Consider the following 23,926-nt stretch of genomic DNA (forward strand, 5'->3'; position numbering starts at 1 on the left):
TAGCATCAAGCGGAGAGTTTAACATGCACAATATTCATTTGGGATGTAGCAATGAGGAAGAGGATGATGACGATTTTTTTTTAAGCAGAGTTTCCACACCTATAACAAACTCCAGCCTGCCTAGACTTAAAGAAACAACATCCCCTCTGGGAATCGTGCTTGCATGAAGCATTTCTCTTTTTTCATATCCTCTACCTCAGCATTTCCCAGAAATCTCTCCTCAAAGGGACCGGAGTCACAGGAAAAACCTGGTTAGTCACAGTGAAGAGGACAACAAATATCTGTTTGAGCGTGTCTAAAAGATCCAGGTTGAGCCACCAGGGAACGTCTCCTGAGAAAGCCTCTGTTTATTCTGAGTGATGTGCTTTTACTTTGAGTTACTTGTTTGTCTGATGCTTGCTCAGAGTCAGCGAGAAAGAGCATGGCTAAGGTAAAAAAACATGGAAACAAAAAAAGTATCTTAAGGGTTCTCTTTCTCCACTCTCTACTTGTGCCAGGAGGCAGGCTGGACCAAAGCATATGGCTTTGAAGCAAAGTGGAAGTAGATCTGTGGGTCTCCATGGAGATGTTCTCATGTTCTACCCAGTATAGGAAAAAAAACATAAATAAATAAATAAAAACAAGAATAAATACATCCACTAATAGCACTGTTTATTTCAAAATCTGCACAGGCTGCAAGTTTTCAGCTTGCAGACTGAAAACTATTTTTAAATATTCTGAAATTGTACAATTTTGTCTGCATAAATACAAAAAAATAAAGCACTTACAACTCAAATTAATTATTTTAAATGCTACAAATTAATTTTCGCATTACAACATTCAAACGTGCAGTATGCAAATGTGGATTACAATTGACAGTGTTATTAGATTATTAGTGTTTTAAAAGTAAAATAAAGGTAAAAATAGAAGTGAACATGCACAATTAAATATCCAATACTAGCTCTTGTGGGGTCAGCAAAATATTTTATTTAAAGAAATTACAGAACAGGTCATTTGTTTTTTTTTTTTAAAGTGTCCTAATATTGTATTGGAGTCCCCTACAACAGGTTTAAATGCATCTAAGGTCAGAAAACGAATATACATTTATACACAGAGTCATTTGTCATTGATTTCGAACAAGCCTGTTGTGACTGACACAGAGAGGAGTACTTGAGCAAGTCAGTGATCGCTACTATCTGTGTTGCCAAGTCCCTTGTTGTTTTTGATGTTGCAGATTGAAGCAACCCCAATAACGTCATATTTAGCCCCTGAAGTGCGAATTTACCAGGGGAACCCTGACAAAAAGCATGTATTTTACACCCTGGAACATGGGGACACCCTTGAAACACAATTGGGCTAGTTTTGAGTAGCAATTGGGGGGGGGGGGGGGTGTTGTTGTGAAAACCTGGAAACCCTGAGCACCTTTACATTAAATAATAATATAGTGCTCCAATGCGTTCTTAAAATAATGACCTAAAACGTTTTGTTTAACATTTATGCAAGTGAATCGTGCCACATCTAAAGTTTGGCTGCAAACTGTAAACATATAATAAAACAATAATGGTGGATATGTTAGCCGAGTGCTAAGGTAACTAACTGATGAAACAACACAGTTTAATTAAAAAAGAAAAAGTAACTTTTACATATTTTGGTTCACAAAATAAGTAATTAGAACAACAACATTAATCGACACATTCTTAGGAAAGAGTGGGTTCACAGCGAATTCTCAGAACTATTTCAGTAAGACGGTGATATAGTGGTTTACCTGGAAACCTAAAGCTGCACTAGATAAGCATCACATATTAGCACAAAAAAAACTATATGTTGAGCACTCGCTTGAAAATGTACACATAACGTATCAATCGTACTTACAGGTTGTGGTTCGAAGACACTTGTTAGTCCAAATAAAGAAGATTAGAAGTCAAAGAAGATTAGAAAAGCAGTCATCAGTAAAATGACAAACACACAACAAAAGGTTTGAATTGTATTGGTGTGGTATTCACATCATTATCTTTCGGCAATAAAAACAAAAAAAAACTTTTACAGCAGAGAACACAATGTCTTCTCGACATGATGTAAACACACCAACTAGCGGAAGTGTTTGTGGGCAGGAAAGAGTGTTATGCTGCCTTCATGTGATATGGGAAAGATGATGCTTTCCACTTGTGAAGTGGAAATTACTAGTGTGTCGTGTTCAGGTGCTTTTGTTGTCGTAGTGAAGAGAAACATGGCGGACTCGCAATTTGCCCTCACATGCTACTTTGGTAAAACAGACCAAATAAAATAACATGAGAAAATTGCCTCCTTCAGAACACTGTACCGCACAGCACCCTTCTGGAGGCGAGCCACGACAAGCTAGCATCTTCTCTTAACGGTATTTTTAAAGACAACACTACGTTTAAATAGCGACGTTATTAAAATCCTTTATGCCAGTGTTGTTTTTGACAACCATCTTAGATTTAGTCTTAGTCTTTTGGACTAAAATGCTTCTTAGTTTTAGTCAAATTTTAGTCACTTCTATATGTGATAGTTTTAGTCCAATTTTAGTCGACAAAAAGTTAGAAAGGTTTTAGTCTAGTTTTAGTCGACGAAAAGTCAAAAAGGTTTTAGTCTAGTTTTAGTCAAAAAAAGGGGAAAAAGTAGTCTTTTAACAAATTAATGTAGGTCAGTAAGTATTTTGCTGCTGGGTAGTGTCACTTATAAGTTCTGAAAATAGCAGATCTATAGTTCAACACAATGTGAGCTTCCGGATCGACTATTTTCACCAATAATTACAATGATGAAGGAATGTTTTAGAACATAAAAGACAAACAAGGATGGTATGCTAAAACGGCTTGCCATACTAGTATAGCAAAGAGTATTTAATGCTAAAACGGCTTGCCATAGCGTCAGATACTTTTTAAGTTTTTATTGGCATGCACAATAAGCAGAAATGTCATGCATTTTAAATGTCTGACGGACCACCCACTAACATTTTCGTCTATTCTCGTCTCGTCAACGAAAACTCACACACGTCTCGTCATGTTTTAGTCATCAACGAGCCATTTTTATCTCGTCATCGTCTCGTTATCGTCATGAAAAAAGTGGCGTCAACGAAATGATTTCGTCATCGTCATCGTTATCGTTGACGAAAACAACACTGCTTTATGCCCCAGCATTATGGGGGCTACAAACTAACCAACTAAACAGCAGAGAACTTATAACATCATGCAATGCTTACCATTCAGTATAGTTTTGTTGCTGTCCGCCATGTTGAAAGGTCAAAGTTTATCCCATCTCGGCAACTCAGGTATCATAAAAAATTTCGAGCTGTCCAGTGGAAATTACAATGTGAGTGGGTGTTCATGTGCAATTTAGATGTCGGATTTTGGTATTTACCGTAATTACGATAGCACATGAAGGCAGCATAAGTATTTTGTTGGCAGGCGGGAATTATGCTAATGTGTAACCCAGTGACGTAGATCAATAACAGGCAGAAGATTCGAAAATACGACGACTCAATAAGAAGATTCTGAGGTGACTCATTTTTTTGAGAGACAATATCTTTATGTATAATGCATTTTTCGATTAACAAATTTACTGTTTACATTGAATGATAGCTACGCTACTAACTGCAAAAAAAATATTTAGCAAAAACCCATATGACCTGCTCTTTAGTATTTATATTCAGCAAGTACACATTTAATTGATCAAAAGTAACAGTAAACACATTAATAATGCTACAAAATATTTATGTTTAAATAAATGCTGTTTTGTTAATCGAATAATGCAAAAAATGTATTAAGGATTTTAAGCATAATTAAGCAGAACAACTGTTTTCAACATTGATAATAATAAAAAAAAGTTTCTTGAGCACCAAATCAGCATATTAGAATGATTTCTGAAGGATCATGTGACACTGAAGACTGGAGTAATGGCTCCTGAAAATTCAGCTTTGCCAAAACAATAATAAATTACATTTTTTTTAATATATTACAACAGAAAACTATTTTAAACAATTTTATCATGTTTTTGATCAAACAAATGAGACTTTCAATACCATGAAAAAAAATGACTCCAAACTTTTGAACAGTAAGCTTACAGCAGTGTGAATTAAAAAAGAAGTCTAATAATGTTCATAGTGTGTATGTCTGTAGGAGCAAGGACTAAATGGAGAAACAGACAGGCAAACAGGGAAACAAAGGCAGAAAGAGTGAGTGACAGTGAAGAGAGAGACAAGCTGTGTTTATAACTGCAATATTGGTGTTTCGCTAAAGCGCCCGGTAAGCACATTTCCAGTGCTTTCTCTACTCTGATTGTGCAAATGCAGCTCAAATAACCAGAGAAAGAGATCTGAAACTGAGCCTTTGAGGCGAGGGAGGTGTAAACTGTAAACAAAGGCCATTTAAGAGCATACAACTCGCTGTTCAGAAGGCACTGTCCAAATCAGGAGTTCCTATGAGAACACTGACCACTTCCATGAGTTTTTAGTGGACACTATGGAATAAATGTAGAGGATTTGACAAGTAAGCAGTTCTGCTTTGTTAGAGGAACATAAATATGACTGACACGAGGAAAAAACTCTCTCTCCTACCACAACAAAATACTCACTATTGAGGAGGATAAAGGCTTTTATTATTTGTCCAGAACCAAAAGGGCAAGTTAGTTCACTTTGCAGCTTTCCATGAACAGCTGTAGAAAGTTCAAGTGGTAGAAAGTGGTTAAATGACCAAGCTGTGTGCCACATGCTGAATGTTCATCTTTCATAATGTGCCGTGTTTGTTTTCTATGTGTGTATGTGTTTTGTGAATGTGTGTACAGGGTAGCCGCCTGCCTAACTACCCACGCAGCATCGCAACATGGGCATCCCACTGATTAATCACCGTTTAGTGTTCTTTCTGGACATCTCCATTCATTTCCGGTGTCCCTTCTGTGTTTTATGGCTTTTGTGTGACTGTATTCTGTGCTGTTGTCTTTGTATCCTCTTTTCAGGCATGTTTAGACTTGCGTAATGGGACTTTGTACATTTATAATCAGACCCACATGCGAACATGAAAATTGTGTGGTTCTTCTGTGGAACGTAATTTCAAAAATGTTTTTTGTCTGTACAATTCAAATCAGTGAGGTACAATTATTTCACTGAATGGGCAAAAAACAGTCAACACATTCCTATAAATGAAGATAAATAAAGTCAAATAGGACTGGAATCTTGCAGACTGATATATATTGTTATGTATTGTAAAATTGTACAATTTTGTCTAAATAAATGCAAAAAATAATCATTTTAAAATGCTACAAATGCATTTACACATTATAACATTCAAATGCATATTATGCAAATGTTGAAATTTGCTTAGGATTACATTTTACAGTGTTCTTAGATTATTAAATATATAAATAATAATAATAAGTTGAATTTAAGTTAGTGAGGTACAGTTGATGTCAAAAGTTTACACCCCCTTTCAGAATCTGTTATTTATTATTTTACCAAAATCATATAAAAAAAAGTTATTGTTTATTTAGTACTGACCTGAATAAGGTATTTCACATAAAAGATGTTTACATATAGTCCAAAAGAACATTTGAATTTATAAAAAAATACCTGTTCAAAAGTTTACATCCCCTTGATTCTTAAAACTACATTCTTACCTGAATGATCCACATCGGTGTTTTTTTGTTTAGTGACAGTTGTTCATGAGTCCCTTGTTTGTCCTGAATAGTTAAACTGTCTGCTGGTTTTCAGAAAAATCCCACAAAGTCTTTGGTTTTCCAGCATTTTTGTGTATTTGAACCCTTTCCAACAATGACTGTCTGATTTTGAGATCCATCTTTTCACACCGAGGACAACTGAGGGACTCATATGCAACTATTACAGAAGTTTCAAATGCTCACCGATGCTCCAGACTAAAAAAACAGTATGCATTAAGAGAGAAACTTTTTAAATTTTAAGATCAGAGTAAATTTCACTTATTTTGTCTTCAGGGAAACATAGAACTTTTCTGTAGACTCTGAAGGGCAGTACTAAATAGAAAATGTACACATCTTCATTCTGTTCAAAGGTTTTCACCCCCAGCTCTTAAAGCATGTTTTTTCCTTCTGGAGCATCAGTTATGTAAAACATCTTTTATGTGAAATATCTTATTCAGGTCAGTACTAAATAAACTATAGCATACATTTTGTATGATCCCTCTTATTTTGGTAAAATAATTGGGATGTAAACAGTCAACACAATCTTTTAATTAAAGACATTATATTTTATTTTATTTTAAGCAATTAATTTCTTAATAGTTTTAGTTTTAATTTCTAGTTAAATAACCTTTGGATGAACTATGTCTTTAATAGCACTAAATATATTAGATGATTCATAGAACTTTCATGTGACTAAACAACAGAGATGTAAAAAGAAAATGTTTCGGTTTAGCACTAAAATGATAAAAAACATATTGTGGTCCACCTGACATCAGCATGGCAACCGCAAAAAGGAAACAAAGAGAAAATAGACAGGTGAAAAAAAGTGAGAGCAGGCATTTTAATCATTTGCCCAAGCTTCTATGTGTAGTCACATTTCAGCTGAGCAGTCCTACACACTCTCTCTGCCGTAAGCCTAATGTCAGCACAGCTCTCAAAGGTCAGGTCACATGACTCATCTGCTAGCCAAATGTCCAACTGCGTACATAGAAATACAAAAACAGGAGCACACTTCAGTTAGAGGAAGTGAACACAATCAGAAAATAATGGCAGAGCTTGTCAGTCACAACAGGACATGGCAACTGCAAACACTCTACTTAATATAGGTTAGCTCTAATTATTCAGATTTTATAATTTATCATTTATTTGTATTAAATAACTACACTGAAGTATTTAACATGTAATCAATGAAACTGTCAAACAAAAAGTCGCTGAAAATCAATTCCACTGGGTACATTTTTGGGTAAAGGTGATTTCTGATATTGGTTTAAAGGTCATAATCCATTATCATGGCTTCCAGTCAGTCACTGTTATTGCTTGAGCAACAAATGCCGTGTGACAGACAATAGGAGTTGATGGATGAAGAGATAATTAACAGCTCATTAGCTTCAGTAATCAAGCTAATGACGGGTTGTCTGATTGTTATGATGCATTTGTGAATATTCAGGAAGTGCCGAGGAGGATCTGTGCACTGGCAGAACTCCTGAAGATTCACGGGGAGAACACATAAAAAATAAAATGACTACACGTACACTAAGGATAAAAGAATTCTGCCTGAGAGAGGGAGATTCTGCCTGCAAAACCCAATAATTAAATATTGTTAAGAATAAAGAATAAATAATAAATAAGAATAAATTTATTAATGTTAATGTTAATATTATGACAAAACATTTATTAAAATATTATTATTTATTTGATGAAAAAATACAGAAAAAATTAAGAAAAATAAAATTTAAAATAATTTAAAATTTCAAAATACCAATGTTACCAATGCGGTCTCTGTGGCTCCCTCCGATCGCCGTCAGCGGGAACCCTCTCCGGAATTCTGACTACATTTCCCTTAACCCCGTACCTGAGACTCACTTCTGGTTACGGGTCGCTCGGGTCACTTCCTCCCGGCGGCCATATTTAAACCCGCTTCGTGGGCTTCTCCCTGCGAAGTTTTGTATAGCCAATCTATCAATCCTGAGAGTTTTTCCCAGTGTTTTCTTGTCTCTTTGTTGCCAACCGGACTGTTATTCTCTCTTTGTGATTATTGCTGCCTGCCCTTCGACCATTGCCTGGACTATTGACTACGTTATCGGATTATCTCTGCTGCTGCTGTTTGCTGTTGTTTTGAACCTTGCCTGCCTGACCTTGTTTAATAAACAACTGTTGCACATGGATCCTCAGCCTCCGTCTCCGTCATTGGACGGGTTACAGAAAACTTCGCCGGTACCGGATCCAGCAACTGCATCTGCCCCGGAAGCAGCGTCTGCTACCGTGCAGCAACTCACCACGGAGCTCACCGCTCAGGCTACTCACCGCTCAGGCTACCGCTCTCTACAACCAGCAGCAACAGCTGGATCGCCTCACCGATCTGACTGGCCAACTGGTAAGAGCCTTGCAAGGTTTACAACTACCACCCACTGCGTCTCCGACTTTACCACCACCACCCATAGCCCCCTCTGCTACGGCCAGCCCATGGTTGGCTTTTCCTGAAAAGTTTGATGGAACACCCACTAAGTGCAAAGGCTTTTTATTGCAATGCTCACTATTTGTCAGCCAGCAACCTCACTTATACCCCAGTGATGACAGCAAGATTGCCTTTGTGTGCTCGCTGCTTTCTGGAAGGGCTTTGGATTGGGCTACGGCCGTGTGGCGCCTGGACACTCCTACGTTTCCGTCATTTGCCGCCTTCCTACAGCGGTTCAAGGAGGTATTTCAGCCGAGCTCGGAGTGTGGAGATGCAGGGGAGCAGATCATGGCTCTTCGACAGGGAAGGAGGACTGCCGCCGATTATGCGCTGAGCTTTCGCACCCTCGCGGCTCAGAGTGGGTGGAATGATGAGCCGCTCAAGGTACATTACCGCAGGGGTTTGCACCCAGACCTGCAAATGGAGCTGGCTTGCCGTGATGAAGGTCTCACTCTGGACCAATATATTGATCTCTCGATACGGGTGGACAATATCATGAGGGCTCGCAAACCTACCCGCTCACTCACCTCGGCACCACTCTTCACACCTTCTACGGAGGCGAACCCTGAGTCCATGCAACTCGGAGCCACCAAACTAACTCTGGATGAGAGGGAGAGAAGGCGCCGCGGGAATTTATGTTTATACTGTGGACAAGTGGGACACATACGAGCTAACTGCCCAACACGTCCTCCACGCCAGCCATCCTCAGTGAGTAATCTTGCTACTTCTTTAAGCTGTTGTCAAGTACCCGTTACACTCACCTTTGCTAATAAAGTGGTCCCTACTACAGCCTTAATTGACTCTGGAGCGGCTGGGAATTTTATTGACTCAGAATTCGTGGCAACTAATCACCTTCCCACTCTTTCTTGTCCTTCACATGTCTCAGTGGCCGCCATCGACGGGCGACCGCTAGGAACTGGAAAGGTCTACCGCACCACTAATGATCTCACTCTGCACATCAATCCAGGACACCAGGAAACCATCCGGTTCTTCGTCATTTCATCTTCACAATCACCCGTCATCCTAGGCTACCCCTGGCTGACTCTACACTGTCCCTCCATCGATTGGTCCAGGCGCACCATCCGTCAATGGTCTCCCTATTGTCAGCAGCACTGTCAGCAAACCAAACCCGGCCTTCTCCCCAAAGCTAGTCTCTCTCGGCCCTCTGTACCAGCAGTGTATCAGGACTTACTAGAGGCCTTCAGTCGCACACAGGCCACCCGACTGCCTCCACACCGACCAGGCGACTGTGCCATCGATCTCATGCCCGGCACTACACCTCCACGAGGAAGGATTTTCCCATTATCCCAAGCCGAATCGGAGGCCATGACCTCATACATCCAGGAGGAGCTAGCTAAGGGATTCATCACCCCTTCGACTTCACCAGCCTCAGCCGGCTTCTTCTTTGTCAAGAAAAAGGATGGAGGGCTTCGGCCATGCATCGATTATCGTGGACTCAATGAGGTGACAGTGAAGTATCGTTACCCACTCCCACTCGTGCCAGCCGCCCTGGAACAGTTACGTGCGGCCAAAGTTTTCACCTAACTAGACTTACGTTCCGCCTATAACTTGATAAGGATCAAAGCGGGGGACGAGTGGAAGACGGCCTTCTCCACCACATCAGGCCACTACGAATATCGGGTGATGCCCTTCGGTCTGGCCAACAGTCCCTCATATTTCCAAGCTTTCATCAATGAGGTCTTCCGAGACATGTTAAATCGGTGGGTGGTGGTCTACATTGATGATATCCTCATTTTCTCTAACTCTCTTCCTGAACACATCAAGCACGTCCGAGCGGTACTTAAACATCTCATCTCACACCAGTTATACGCCAAGGAGGAGAAGTGTGAGTTTCACCTTGACAAAGTATCTTACCTCGGATACATTATCAGCTCTGAGGGAGTGGCTATGGATGAGAGGAAGATTAAGGCTGTTCTACAGTGGCCACGCCCTAACACTCTAAAGGAACTCCAACGTTTCCTGGGCTTTGCTAATTTCTACCGCCGCTTCATCCGTCACTTTAGTACCGTGGCAGCCCCCCTAACCGCCATGGTGAAGAGGGGAGCGACCCGTCTCTCCTGGTCACACGAAGCTCTACAGGCCTTTAATGACCTCCGCCAAAGATTCACCACAGCCCCTATCCTTCATCACCCAGACCCAGACCTCCCGTTCACTGTGGAGGTGGATGCTTCCAGCACCGGAGTAGGGGCTGTTCTATCGCAACGGCAGGGGAGCCCACCAAAGATGTTTCCGTGTGCTTACTATTCCCACAAGCTTACACCCACCGAACAAAACTATGATGTCGGCAACCGAGAATTATTGGCCATCAAACTAGCTCTAGAGGAGTGGCGACACTGGCTTGAGGGCGCTAAACATCCTTTCACCGTGTTGACCGATCACAAGAACCTGGAGTACCTTCGTTCGGCTAAGGTATTGAACCATCGTCAGGCTAGATGGGCTTGTTTTTCACTCGATTCGATTTGCAAGTTTCCTATCGCCCAGGCTCACAGAATACAAAGGCTGATGCACTTTCACGCATTCATGAACCCAGGCAGCCCACATCACTACCAGAGCCCATCCTTCCTTCCACCATGATTGTCGCTCCAGTTGCATGGGACATAATGACAGAGATTACGGAAGCCCAAGCTAGGGATCCCACTCCTCCCGACTGTCCCGCCAACCTCACGTATGTGCCTCTCAGCCTCCGGCCTCAGCTTCTCACCCAGGTTCACTCCACTCCGAGCTCGGGACACCCAGACATTGAGGCCACCTTGCAACTACTCAGCAACAGGTTTTGGTGGCCCACCATTCGCCAGGATGCCATCCAGTTTGTCCAGAGATGTGTTACTTGCAACATCTCTAAGACTCCTCGCCGTCTACCCGCCGGCCTACTCCAGCCCCTACCGTTACCCCAACGTCCCTGGTCGCATATTGCCGTGGACTTTATCACTGACTTACCTCCCTCCCAGGGTTACACCACCATTCTAACCGTGGTAGACCGATTCTCTAAGGGATGCCGTTTCATACCACTCTCAAAGCTTCCAACTGCCATGGAGACTGCCGAGCTCCTTTGTCAATGGGTGTTCAGAATCTACGGACTGCCTGACGATATAGTTTCTGATCGAGGACCCCAATTCACCTCACGCCTTTGGAAGGATTTTTTCCAACTTCTCAACGTCAATGTAAGCCTAACATCTGGCTATCACCCCGAGGCCAACGGCCAGGCTGAGAGGCTGAACCAGGAGTTGATTCGCTTCCTCCGCTCATACTGCCACGACCACCAGGCGGATTGGAGTCGTTTCCTGTTCTGGAAAATACGCCCAGAATACGCCCAGAATTCCCTACGCAAACCTGCCACTAACCTCACCCCATTCCAATGTACTCTAGGCTACCAACCACCACTGTTTCCCTGGTCCGGTGAACCCTCTGATCTTCCAGCAATCAACTCCTGGTTCCAACTCAGCGAGGAGACCTGGAACCGTGCCCATGTTCATCTGCAGGGAGCAGTCCGGCGCACTCAGGCTCAGGCCAATCGCAGACGTCGTGCCAATCCACAATACGAACCTGGCCAGTGGGTCTGGCTATCCACCTGGGACCTGCGACTCCACCTACCGTCCAAGAAATTGAGCCCCAGGTACGTGGGTCCCTTTAAGATCATAAGACAAATTACACCAGTTTCCTTTCGTTTGCAATTACCCTCCCAATATCGTATCTCACCCACCTTTCATGTTTCTCTGTTGAAGCCCGCTGACCCCCCGGCCGGAGTGGAGAACCTAGACGAGACCGCCCCCCAGGGACCTCCCCCCGTGGAGATCGACGGCGAGGAGGTATATCGTGTCAACATCATCCTGGACTCCCGACGCCGGCGCGGCCAACTACAATATCTGGTCGACTGGGAGGGTTTTGGCCCAGAGGAAAGATCATGGGTCGCTGCCGGAGACATCCTGGACCCTTCCCTCACGAACGACTTTCATGCCAACCACCCAGATCGACCAGCACCCCGCGGAAGGGGTAGACCCCGACGTCGGCTACCTCCTCGCGCCAGGAGTCGCTCGCAGGGGGGGGGCTCTGTTACCAACGCGGTCTCTGTGGCTCCCTCCAATCGCCGTCAGCGGGAACCCTCTCCGGAATTCTGACTACATTTCCCTTAACTCCGTACCTGAGACTCACTTCCGGTTCCGGGTCGCTCGGGTTACTTCCTCCCGGCGGCCATATTTAAACCCGCTTCGCGGGCTTCTCCCTGCGAAGTTTTGTATAGCCAATCTATCAATCCTGAGCGTTTTTCCCAGTGTTTTCTTGTCTCTTTGTTGCCAACCGGACTGTTATTCTCTCTTTGTGATTATTGCTGCCTGCCCTTCGACCATTGCCTGGACTATTGACTACGTTATCGGATTATCTCTGCTGCTGCTGTTTGCTGTTGTTTTGAACCTTGCCTGCCTGACCTTGTTTAATAAACAACTGTTGCACATGGATCCTCAGCCTCTGTCTCCGTCATTGGACGGGTTACAGAAAACTTAGCCGGTACCGGATCCAGCAACTGCATCTGCCCCGGAAGCAGCGTCTGCTACCGTGCAGCAACTCACCACGGAGCTCACCGCTCAGGCTACCGCTCTCTACAACCAGCAGCAACAGCTGGATCGCCTCACCGATCTGACTGGCCAACTGGTAAGAGCCTTGCAAGGTTTACAACTACCACCCACTGCGTCTCTGACTTTACCACCACCACCCATAGCCCCCTCTGCTACGGCCAGCCCACGGTTGGCTTTTCCTGAAAAGTTTGATGGAACACCCACTAAGTGCAAAGGCTTTTTATTGCAATGCTCACTATTTCTCAGCCAGCAACCTCACTTATACCCCAGTGATGACAGCAAGATTGCCTTTGTGTGCTCGCTGCTTTCTGGAAGGGCTTTGGATTGGGCTACGGCTGTGTGGCGCCTGGACACTCCTACGTTTCCGTCATTTGCCGCCTTCCTACAGCGTACCTGAGACTCACTTCCGGTTCCGGGTCGCTCGGGTCACTTCCTCCCGGCGGCCATATTTAAACCCGCTTCGCGGGCTTCTCCCTGCGAAGTTTTGTATAGCCAATCTATCAATCCTGAGCGTTTTCCCAGTGTTTTCTTGTCTCTTTGTTGCCAACCGGACTGTTATTCTCTCTTTGTGATTATTGCTGCCTGCCCTACGACCATTGCCTGGACTATTGACTACGTTATCGGATTATCTCTGCTGCTGCTGTTTGCTGTTGTTTTGAACCTTGCCTGCCTGACCTTGTTTAATAAAGAACTGTTGCACATGGATTCTCAGCCTCCATCTCCGTCATTGGACGGGTTACAACCAAAAATTGTTCAGACACCAGATAAAATTTTTTATATTTTTTTTTCTAGTGGATGCAGGACACTATAGTTCATTTATGTAAGTGAGGACAGCAAAATAAAGTAAACTGACATCTCATACCCAACATTTCTTCCTACAGTGGACGACCAGTAAAATGTATAAAAATTTAGGACCAAAAATTTGATTTGACTTTTTGACCTAACCATGTTTTGTTACATACCTTTCTATCAAATTTTTCTGACATTATTAAGACAAATTTGTTCTGAAACAGTTTAACTCTTGAGTTCTTGTCATATTTTATTACCATTTTCTAAACTATAGTGAATAAACTGTGATAATGTGAGAAATGTTAAAGGTGTCTGAATAATTTTTGGTTTGACTGTATATTATACAATACATATTTGGCACAAGAAACATTTCTTATTATTCTTAATGAAAACAGTTGTGCTTTTAATATTTTTGTGGAAACCAGGATCAGGATTCTTTGATAAACAAAGTTCAATACAAAGTTTAACAAACAATTTTAAATAAATGCTGAAAATATAAATATTACACATTATAAATGCCTTTACTATCACTTTTAAATAATTCAATGCAACTTCAATATATAAAGTATTACTATTAAGGATAAAACAAGGTTCTTTTGTCTCCAGTCTAATATCAAAAAAAATAGCTTAAACTCTTGATGTCCAAGTTTTTTGCAGCCATGAGACATCACTTTGTCAACTATCACAAGTTCAGGAATGATTCTTGCAGTCTGTAATAATAATTTAAGGCATTCATTCATACATTTAAACAGTGTTGTCATTCCCACCACTTGTGTATGAGTAGTAAAAACCAGGTTTGAATATCAGGATATGAGCAAGACTTATTCTCTGGTGTAATGCGTAGACTTCTACAGCTGTATTAAAGCAAGAATAGTTTTGAACAGCAGAGTAAGGAAACCCTCAACCTGTGCCAAGGCGCCAGGCTGGTGTTGGAGACGGGTGGGGGAGCGGGCATCTGGACACGAGCGAGAGCTTAAGAGCACAGCTCACTCTTTAACGGCGAGATCAAGGAGATGCTTGGCAAGAAACACAGCCTCCTAAAACACCAGGACCCCACTTGGAAACATTCACCCAAATCCGCCCACAGAAAAAAAACACAAACAAAAGCAGGCAGGCCACGCTGTGTTACGGACGCAAAGCTGCTCCCTTTACACCTCATAACAGCAGAGCCGGGCCGTTACACACTGAGCTCACTGCAAACACAATGGCTCCCCACGGAAAATGACCTCCTGCTCTGTTTTATTTCTGGACAGATGTCAAATCATAAGTTTTGCTCTATCCCACCATCCATAAGACTTGACATTCCTCTGCGCTCACTGCAGATTAAGTGCTTCCCTCAAACCTAAAACACTCCCTTTTTCTACTTTAACCACAAATAAAATATAAAAGTAATGCCAACACATATAAAATAACAGTATTTATGACATACAGTGGCCCCAAAGTATTTGGACTCTCAAGCCTCATTTAAAAATATATGCATTATTTCACCGCATTAGAAACCAAATATCAATCTAAGTGGCTTTTACAAACAAACTACAATCAAATCATTTCCACAATTATCTATACTTTTTTAAGCCATTTTTGCATTATTTTGAACAAATTTTTGTCTAAGTTTTCTAATAGACGTCTTTATTAAAAAAACACGTATTTTAAATTTAAACAAGTGCTTTCTCACCTAAAAAATACTCTATTCCGTTACACAAAAACAGTATGATTTCTAAAATTATAGTGGATATGGACATCCGTCATGACACTCGCTGTGAGAAATAACGCAAACGGAGTGATACAAACGGTGAAACGGTTAGTAACGAAGGAACGTTGAGTTGCTTCATTGAAAGCTTATTACTGTATTAAAAGCTCACTGCATTTTGTAGAGTATTATGAAAGAGAAATGGGCTGAGCGAGTGTGATTACCTGCATCTGATACAGCATTCATTCTTCAGAAGAATCTAATTTTCAGCATAAAACATGTTCACTGAGAAAAGCGATATCTTTGTCGTACTATCCTTTAATCTGTTAAGAATGACTTCCGATGACAGCGCTGCCCAGTGCATTTGTTAGATGCATCTTACACAGTGTTGCTGAAAGTAAAAATTACTTCCTTGTTTGAGGCAACTGTTTTAGCCTCTTTCAATATAAAAGTCTTTACTGCTGACTCACTCATAAAAACAGTCACTATCTAATGGCGGAACTATGAAACTAAAATCATTGTCATGGACACACACCATCAACAACAGTCATCATAAAAGCTGCAAGGAAATTCAGTCAAAAGTGCAAAGGCAGCGCTCTGATATACAGCATTAAGGTTACCACTATAGGGACATCAGAGTCAGCAGCAAATTCCAGAAGATCTGGCCAAGGTAAGGCTGCTGTTGACAGCTTCAGCTTATGTAGTATATATATTAAATTAATGTCTGTGGGTTAGATATTTTTTTATATAATATAAATACATTTTTCATTTTTACAATTTCCAACATTGTACAAATACCTTTTGGCGCCACTATATAAAAACATGTATAAAATACCAAAGCTCAGCTATATGAGTTTATATGAAGTTCCTGAGCAACAAACTAACTGAGCAGTGAAGTGGAATCAGATACTAACATTGTGCTGTAGTAGATCCTGTCTACGGTAAACGCATTGCAGGGGGGAAAGAGGAGAGCTTTGAAAGAAGAGGGAGACGGTCAATCAATAGACCCACACAGTATCGATGACCCCTTTGTTCATCCTCGCCTCTCCCAAAGACCTGTTCTAATTGGCCTCTTCACATTGTCCAAGAGCGTGGCACACAATGTAGCCTAGTGCATCGAATTACACAGAAGATCTACACCAACCGTGCAAATAAACAATGAATAACAATGAGAAAAAATAATGAGGAACAGATTGGAAACGTCAAATTGTTTATACTAATTCTGTCAGAAATTAAAAGTGAGTGTGAATGTGTTTACCATGAGATCTTGTATAGACATTAACCAAAATTCAAATCTAACTCAGCCATAGCAGCTGATAGAATTGTGTTCTGTCTTCAGCAATACTTTATAAGCCTTAATGTCTTCATTAGGTGGACATAAATCCACTGTTGACCTCTAAACTGGGCACGGCTCACGGGTCTCAATGGTTTGAAATACACATTATGTTCTCTAGCCAGCCAGCGAACCTCAAGAGAAACAATAGCAAAGTCTGTGTCAGCGAGATTACTCACTCAAATGCAACAAAAGAGTTAGTGTCTGACTTACTGATGACAGGAGAGTCCTGATACAGGACTAACACCTCTGTGGACTCACAAACCAGAGGAGAACAAATAAAAGACATGAGAATATTCATTCATTTTAGAAAACATCACTTGATCTTAAGGTTATAGAACCTATAGTTCACAAGCCAATACACGTCCCAATATGGAAATTCTACCCTCAAAAATCAGATTTACAGAAGTGAAATTTTGCTCAATCATATCGTTTGCAATGTGACATTAGTCATCCGTCATACTAAGTTCCTAAGAAAAAAAACAATAGTTTTCCTGTTTCATCAGTGCTACTGAACCAAAAGAGCTGGTAGAATGTGTGAGGTATTTTATGAGTGTGTGGTGCTAAACCTCTTACCAGGTGGTGTGCAGTTCTTTTCAGCATTGGGCCCAATCTGCACCTCATCAGTGTAGTTGCTGTCAATGTCAAAGTCCTGCAGCAGCCTGCGACTTTCCCACCTCTCACTATCTTCAGCTGAGAGACTGGAGATGCCATAACCTGTGAAACACATAGAATTGTCATTAATCATGGCTGGATTTACCCACAGCAGACTTATTTGGGTTGCAAAAGATATGACAAACTGTCATATTTGACACAAATCCTCAAATATTACAATTGCCTTGTAATTGCCTTATCTGTCAATATAATTTACACTACCGCTCGGGGTTGATTTGTTTTGATGTTTTTGACAGAAGACTCTTATTCCGATGCATTTAATAGATCATATACTAATAATATAGTGATACAATATTGTAAAATTTAAAGTAGCTGCTTTCTATTTTAATATATGTGACCATTGTGAATAAATAAGCTTTCCATTGTTAGGATAAGACAATATTTGGCCAAGATACAACTATTTGAAAATCTGGAATCTGAGGGTGCAAAAAAATCTAAATATTGAGAAAATCGCCTTTAAAGTTGTCCAAATTAAATTCTTAGCAATGCATATTATTAATCAAAAATTAAGTTTTGTTATATTTACAGTGGGAAATTTACAAAATATCTTCATGGAAAATGATCTTTACTTAATATCCTAATGATTTTTGACCCATACAATGTATTTTTGGCTATTGCTACAAATATACCTCGACTACTTAAGACTGGTTTTGTGGTCCAGGGTCATATATTTTAAAATGTAATTTATTCCAGTGATGACAAAGCTGAATTTTCAGCAGCCATTACTCCAGTCTCTTGGAATTCTTCTAATATGCTATTTTTTTTGGTGCTAAAGAAACATTTCCCATAAAAATTAATTCTGAAAAGAATTGTGCTTGCTTTTTTTTTTTTTTAAATGACCAATTATCACTATTAACTAGTTGTTTATTAGCATGCACATTACTAGCATGCTGGTCGTTTATTAGTGCTTATAAAGCACATATTAATGTCTTATTCTACATGACCATATTTTATATCCCTAATAAAACAATTACCTTACTAACTATTAATAAGCAGCAAATTAGAAGTTTATTCAGGCAAAAGTCATAGTTAATAGTTAATACTTAAGTGTGACCATTAATTTAATTTAAATTTAAATTTTAAACCATTATATGTTTTGTTATGTTTTTCTTTTTAATAGAAAGAGAACTTTCCTGTCACTTTTGATTAAATCAATGCATTTAATGAGTCGATTTATTGAGTTGATTTATTGTAGATGCTGACCCAGCAGGCACACAACATCATAAGACATTGATATTTAGTTGAATTCGGTTGCGACGTCAGTCAATGTCAATTTAATATCTAATGTCAATGTTAATCTGATGTCCAATGCCGTTGTCAGCTGATGTTGATATTTGTTGTTTTTAGGTTGTATAACCAAAATTCAACATTAAGTCAACGTCAAATTGGCATCAAACACTGACTAAAATGCAACATCTGTCCGGCATCGTGTCCAACGTCAACCTGACGTTATATTGATGTCATGTGCCTGTTGGGTGAGTGATATCCATGCTGGCTGTGCAACTAAGCATTTTTCTGGGGTTAACTTAAACGTTCAGCAAAAAACTATAGTATAAAACAAAAATGCAGATCAGTTTGCATGCTGAATGTAATTTGAACAGCACAAACGTGACCCTGGATCCTAAGTAGCAGGGGTATATTTGTAGCAATAGCCAACAATACACTGTATGGGTCAAAATGATCAATTTTCTTTTATGCCAAAAATCATTAGGTTATTAAGTAAAGATCATGTTCCATGAAGATATTTTGTAAATTTCCTACCGTAAATACATCAAAACTTAATTTTTGATTAGTAATATGCATTACTAAGAACTTTAAAGGCCAAATATTGTCCTATCCTGACAAACCATACATCAATAGAAAGCCTATTCAGCTTTCAGATGATGTATAAATCTCAATTTTAAAAAAATTGACCCTCATGACTGGTTTCATGGTCTTGGGTCACAAATACATCACATACATATTCATATGGAAAAGAGACAGTACTTAATTCGGTCACCCCTAATTCCCCCTTATTCTGTGAGTGTGACAGTCATTTACATTTATTACGTAGTTGCTTTTATCCACAGACCTCCGACAGACACACTTGATGTGTGTAGATTTGACATTTGCAACCGAAACTTGAGATGATAAGGCTAATGAAACATCTGCCTTTCTGAACATATAAAAATGACTGATGGCTGCTGGAAATGCATGGGCCTTGAATATCAAAGTCAGAACTGCAAACTTTTCCCCAGTCTATTATTATCCAAAGTTATAATGCTAACTAAAATTCTCAACTCATCTGAGTCTCACAGTAACAGCTCTAAGTTGGGCTCATGGCAGTGTTGTTTTGGGCAGGTTTGACCGGTCCAGCCCAGTATTGCTGTGTGATATCTCCTATTCACACTGCATTCACAGGGACACAGTGAGCCAGAATGTGTTACATACTGTTAAACTCTTACAGGCTCCACTTCTCATTTGTGTTACTGTGAGCAGCAGAGCCCCGGAAGTCAGCTGGCGAATATTCATGAGGGCCGTCTGTGGTGCGGAGCGAAGCCGAGGCGTAATAAAAGTGACATCACGCGGCGAACGCTCCTGCAGCAGCGCCTCGGTCCGGGCTTGTCTGGGCTGGGAGGGAGTGATTATTCTGGCGGCACTGTCATCTGGGTCGCTCTGTCCTCAAGCGCCTCTGCCCTTACTCCACTCCACTCAACTGTCTTCCTGCGCGACTCTTTTCAGAGCACTGGCCCCCACTTACCGCTCCAGTCGCTATAAATAAAACCTCTATATTTATCAAAAAACAGCACTCACGATGGGGCTTCTGGGCTGCGTGGTGCATTATGACGTGACGCATTTTGACATTGTGATGTGACGCAAACGGCGATACAGAACTGGGATTCGGTTGTAAGGAGAGTGTCAGAACACCCTGTTCTTCTTCGGCACTGATAGGAAACTTGAGTTTGTCTTCATCAACAAAAAGACAAAAAAAAGAAAAAATGATCTAGGCATCCACTGACATTCCTAGTGGAAACTCTTTAATAATTCATCACCCCCTGAGATGTCAAAAGAATCATGTAGAGAAGTGAAGATGGTTGTGACACTTTTGGAAAATGTGACACCTTAGCGTCTTCCTCATAGTAAAGAGACAACAGCGATCTGTCCAGGACATGAGAGACAAGCAAGTGAAGCACAAAACTAAGCCATGTAGACGCTTCATCTGTATATGATATCAAAAGGGAATTCATTGCGTTGCTTATTTGAACACGCTGTCTCTGTTGTTTTAGCGCCCAATTCACTAAAGGCATTATGTAAATTAGGTAGCGGCACAAATGTGCTCACAAAATCTATGCTGAATGCAATTTGCACGCTGCAATTCTTGATTTTGCAGGCCAGTTCTGAGCATCAGGTTGTGGAGGATGCAGCAGACTATGGTCAAAGTCCCTTTCTAGGAAAGTCATTTCACTCGGTGGCCATATTTGCAATGCCTCTGGGCAGTTTTTTTAAGCATGCAACTTCCAAGACTCCTATGTACTAGACAACCCAGTCTCATGACAAAAATTTACCTGTGGGAATGTTTTTGTGAGACGCGAAATACGCACCGATACAGTGCCTATAGAAAATCATCATATCCTGTGAAAAACGTTAACTATTTAACTAAACTCATTAAAGTAAAAATATAATTTAAAATAAAATCTACTGGATTATTAAAAATTTATCAGTGAAATGCCTGGTTTGGTAAAGTGATCAGCCCTTTACAGTACATCATTATAAACTTGCTCAGGTGCAAGATATCAGAATTGTGGCAGGGTGGCACGAAAAAAGCCTTTCTCGTTTGCGCTATGCAAAAACACACTTGGAAGAGTCTGATACCTTCTGGCAAAAGGTGCTATGGTCTGATGAGACCAAAATTGACCTTTTTGGACTGAACTCCGACCGCTACTGAGAGGCATGGTGGTGGCAGCATTATGTTGAAGGGGTGTTTCTCTTCAGCTGGGACTGGGCGATTGGTCAGGATGGATGCTGCCAAGTAAGTTCCAAAATTCTTAAGGAAAACCTGCTAGACAGCTGATGATTGGCAAGTCATTCACCTTCCAACATGGCAATGACCCTAAACACACTGCCAAAACAACAACGCAATGGCTTAAGGATAAGAAGGTGAATGTTGACTGAACTTGAGCAATTCTGCAAGCAAGAATGGGCAAATATTCCCCAATCAACGTGTGCAAAGCTAGTACAGACATATCCAAAAAGACTGATGGCTGTAATTAAAGCAAAAGGTAGCTCTACGAAGCATTAAATCAGGGGACTGATGACTTTTCCAACCATGTTATTCTATTTTTTTGTAGTAGACCAAAATTCTCTGTTGAGTGCCGCTATTAGTCTAATGCTTTAGACGTTTTAAAATAACGTACCATCTGCACTACACCTAAACCTACCCGATAGTATGAACAAAAGCGAATGTGACATAAAAACACAATCGCAAGCATACCGCTTTAGCTTGTTTTTCGATCTCTCATCTTTCAGCTCTTTCATTGTGAGTCATGTTTTCATGGGATTCATATTTCAAGTCCAATTCCATGCCGCCTGAGTTGTAATCATGACTGTGTACCTATTGGTATGTATTTCGCGTCTTGTGAAAATGTTCAATGAATTAAAATTCACAATTAATTAAAGTATTTCAAATCAGCTACAACATTTGTCATGACCTATCCCATCGATTTGATTTCTTATGCTCGAATAGCATTTAAAAATGCCTATTTCAAGTTGGTCCAGCTAATACATGTGCAGTCTCAAGCATGTGTCTCAGGATACTGACTGTTTCTATAGGAACTAGAGTTTCTAACAGCAGCTGCAGTGATGCAATGACTTTACCAGTTGGCAACTGCCTCTTTTTTTTTGAAGACGGGACTTAATCTGATATATCTTGGTAAATATATGGTCTTTACTTGGTCGCCATCATCTACAGGTAGAAGTAGATGATGAATAGGGAATGGGGAAAAAGGTGTGGTTTTAATATTTTAATCAGCAATAAAATGGCACCATAAATGGTAGTTTATGAAATGTGTAATGCTGAATGATATCATCATTTGTACATCATTTGATTCTAACATACTTGCATGCCATGATCAATTGAAACTGATCATCTCTTTCAAATAAAATTCTATGTTAATTTCAGAAAGGGAATAGCATTGAGTTTTGTGAATAAGGTGCAGAAAAGAAACCCAATGGTTAAAGTTTTAGTTCACCCAAAAATGAAAATTCGGAGGCCTTGAACGTGGTAGTTGCGTTGCTGTCTATGCAGGGTCAGAAAAAAAAGGTTCATCAAAAATAACTTTATTTGTGTTCTGAAGTTGAACGCAGGTCTTACGGGTTCAGAACGGCATGAGGGTGAGTAATTAAAGACAGAATTTAAATTTTTGGGTTAACTATCCCTTTAAATGTCAAATATGTAACCTGGTTAAACTGCACTGTTGGTGGTTAGTAAATAAGGAGCTGTTATTGCAAGTACCCCAACTGTTGAATTAGTGAATAAGTGAGTCTTTATTTCTCACTCTACAGGGCTAAAACACAGCTAATTAGCTAAGTAATTAACCATGAGGGTTCTATCCTCAAATCCGTGATAAAGAGGAATAGCAGCTACATTAGAATGAGCAGAGCTCTGGCTCATTGTGCCAGCTTCATTGGAAATATTGTGTTTCTCTTTGACATGCTGCACAGAAATGGCATTACCTGTGCAGCGAGCCAGAATGCACACAGCACACACACATGCGGGGGGGAGGCAGGAAGTTACTATGGAGATGTGACGTAACCGCAGAGACCAGAGGAGAACAGTGACGACATCACGCTCAGATGAACACGGCTAATCGCACACAGAAAACACATCAGTACACGTGCAGAGAATAAAACCCATAATGCATGAAATAAGGAATATACTAATGATAAGGCATACGCTCTATCTCTTAACAACAGAACATTGTTTTGACATTACATGTGAATAACTGTAGTTCTTCTTAAACATTAATGTTAACACAAGAATGTCTGAGATACTCTGCAGAAGTATTTTAGGCATTTCTAAGTAATGAATGTGAAAGTCTCAGCATGCAGCTGCACCAGAGAGCCCAAGGCACCTCTGCGAGAGACTCCATTAAAGAGACAGTCCCTCACTGAGATTGAAAATGCACATGTGGTGACTTGTGGATTATTATTCTAGTGGTATAAAAAACATTACGTAACAATCAAGCTTCACACACCCCTAGACCAAAACTTTCAGACTTTGAGCCATTTCAGTTTATTACATAAGGATTCATGTATATATACCCTGGACCACAAAACCAGTCATAAGGGTCATTTTTTTAAACAAAATTGAGATTTATACATCATTTGAAGCCAAATAAATAAGCTTTCTGTTGATGTATGGTTTGTTAGGATTAGGGCTGGACGATATGGCAAAAATTTATATCACGATATATTTCTTAATTTCGGTCGATATGATATAATTCCGATATCAATATGGACAATATTAAAAAGCCTCAGGAAAAAACTGCCGAGGACACACACAATGGATGTCTGTACCTACAAATGTCTGCAAACTGAATTTGCAAAGTCTATAATACATCCAGGCTCCTCCTATTAAAATTATATAAAAACATTTTTAATAAAAACAATGCAAAAAAAATAAGGTTCACGTTTTATTTTTATTTAGCCTTTACAAACAAGAAATGTGAAATAAACTATCACATAAATAAAACTCTCAGACTCAGCTTATT

At 40.4% G+C, this 23,926-nt stretch overlaps 1 protein-coding gene across 1 annotated transcript in view; it reads right to left on the bottom strand.

Moving 5' to 3' along the window:
- The window catches only part of slc24a3 (solute carrier family 24 member 3), a 103,731-nt gene that overhangs the window by 48,510 nt on the left and 31,295 nt on the right, over window positions 1–23,926 (bottom strand). Inside the window, exon 2 of the mRNA XM_073833922.1 lies at window positions 17,079–17,219. Coding sequence (XP_073690023.1) covers window positions 17,079–17,219 — 141 coding nt within the window. The remainder of the gene's footprint in view (window positions 1–17,078; window positions 17,220–23,926) is intronic.

This window comes from Garra rufa, chromosome 2 (assembly GCF_049309525.1).
Source record: "Garra rufa chromosome 2, GarRuf1.0, whole genome shotgun sequence".
Lineage (NCBI taxonomy): Eukaryota > Metazoa > Chordata > Actinopteri > Cypriniformes > Cyprinidae > Garra > Garra rufa.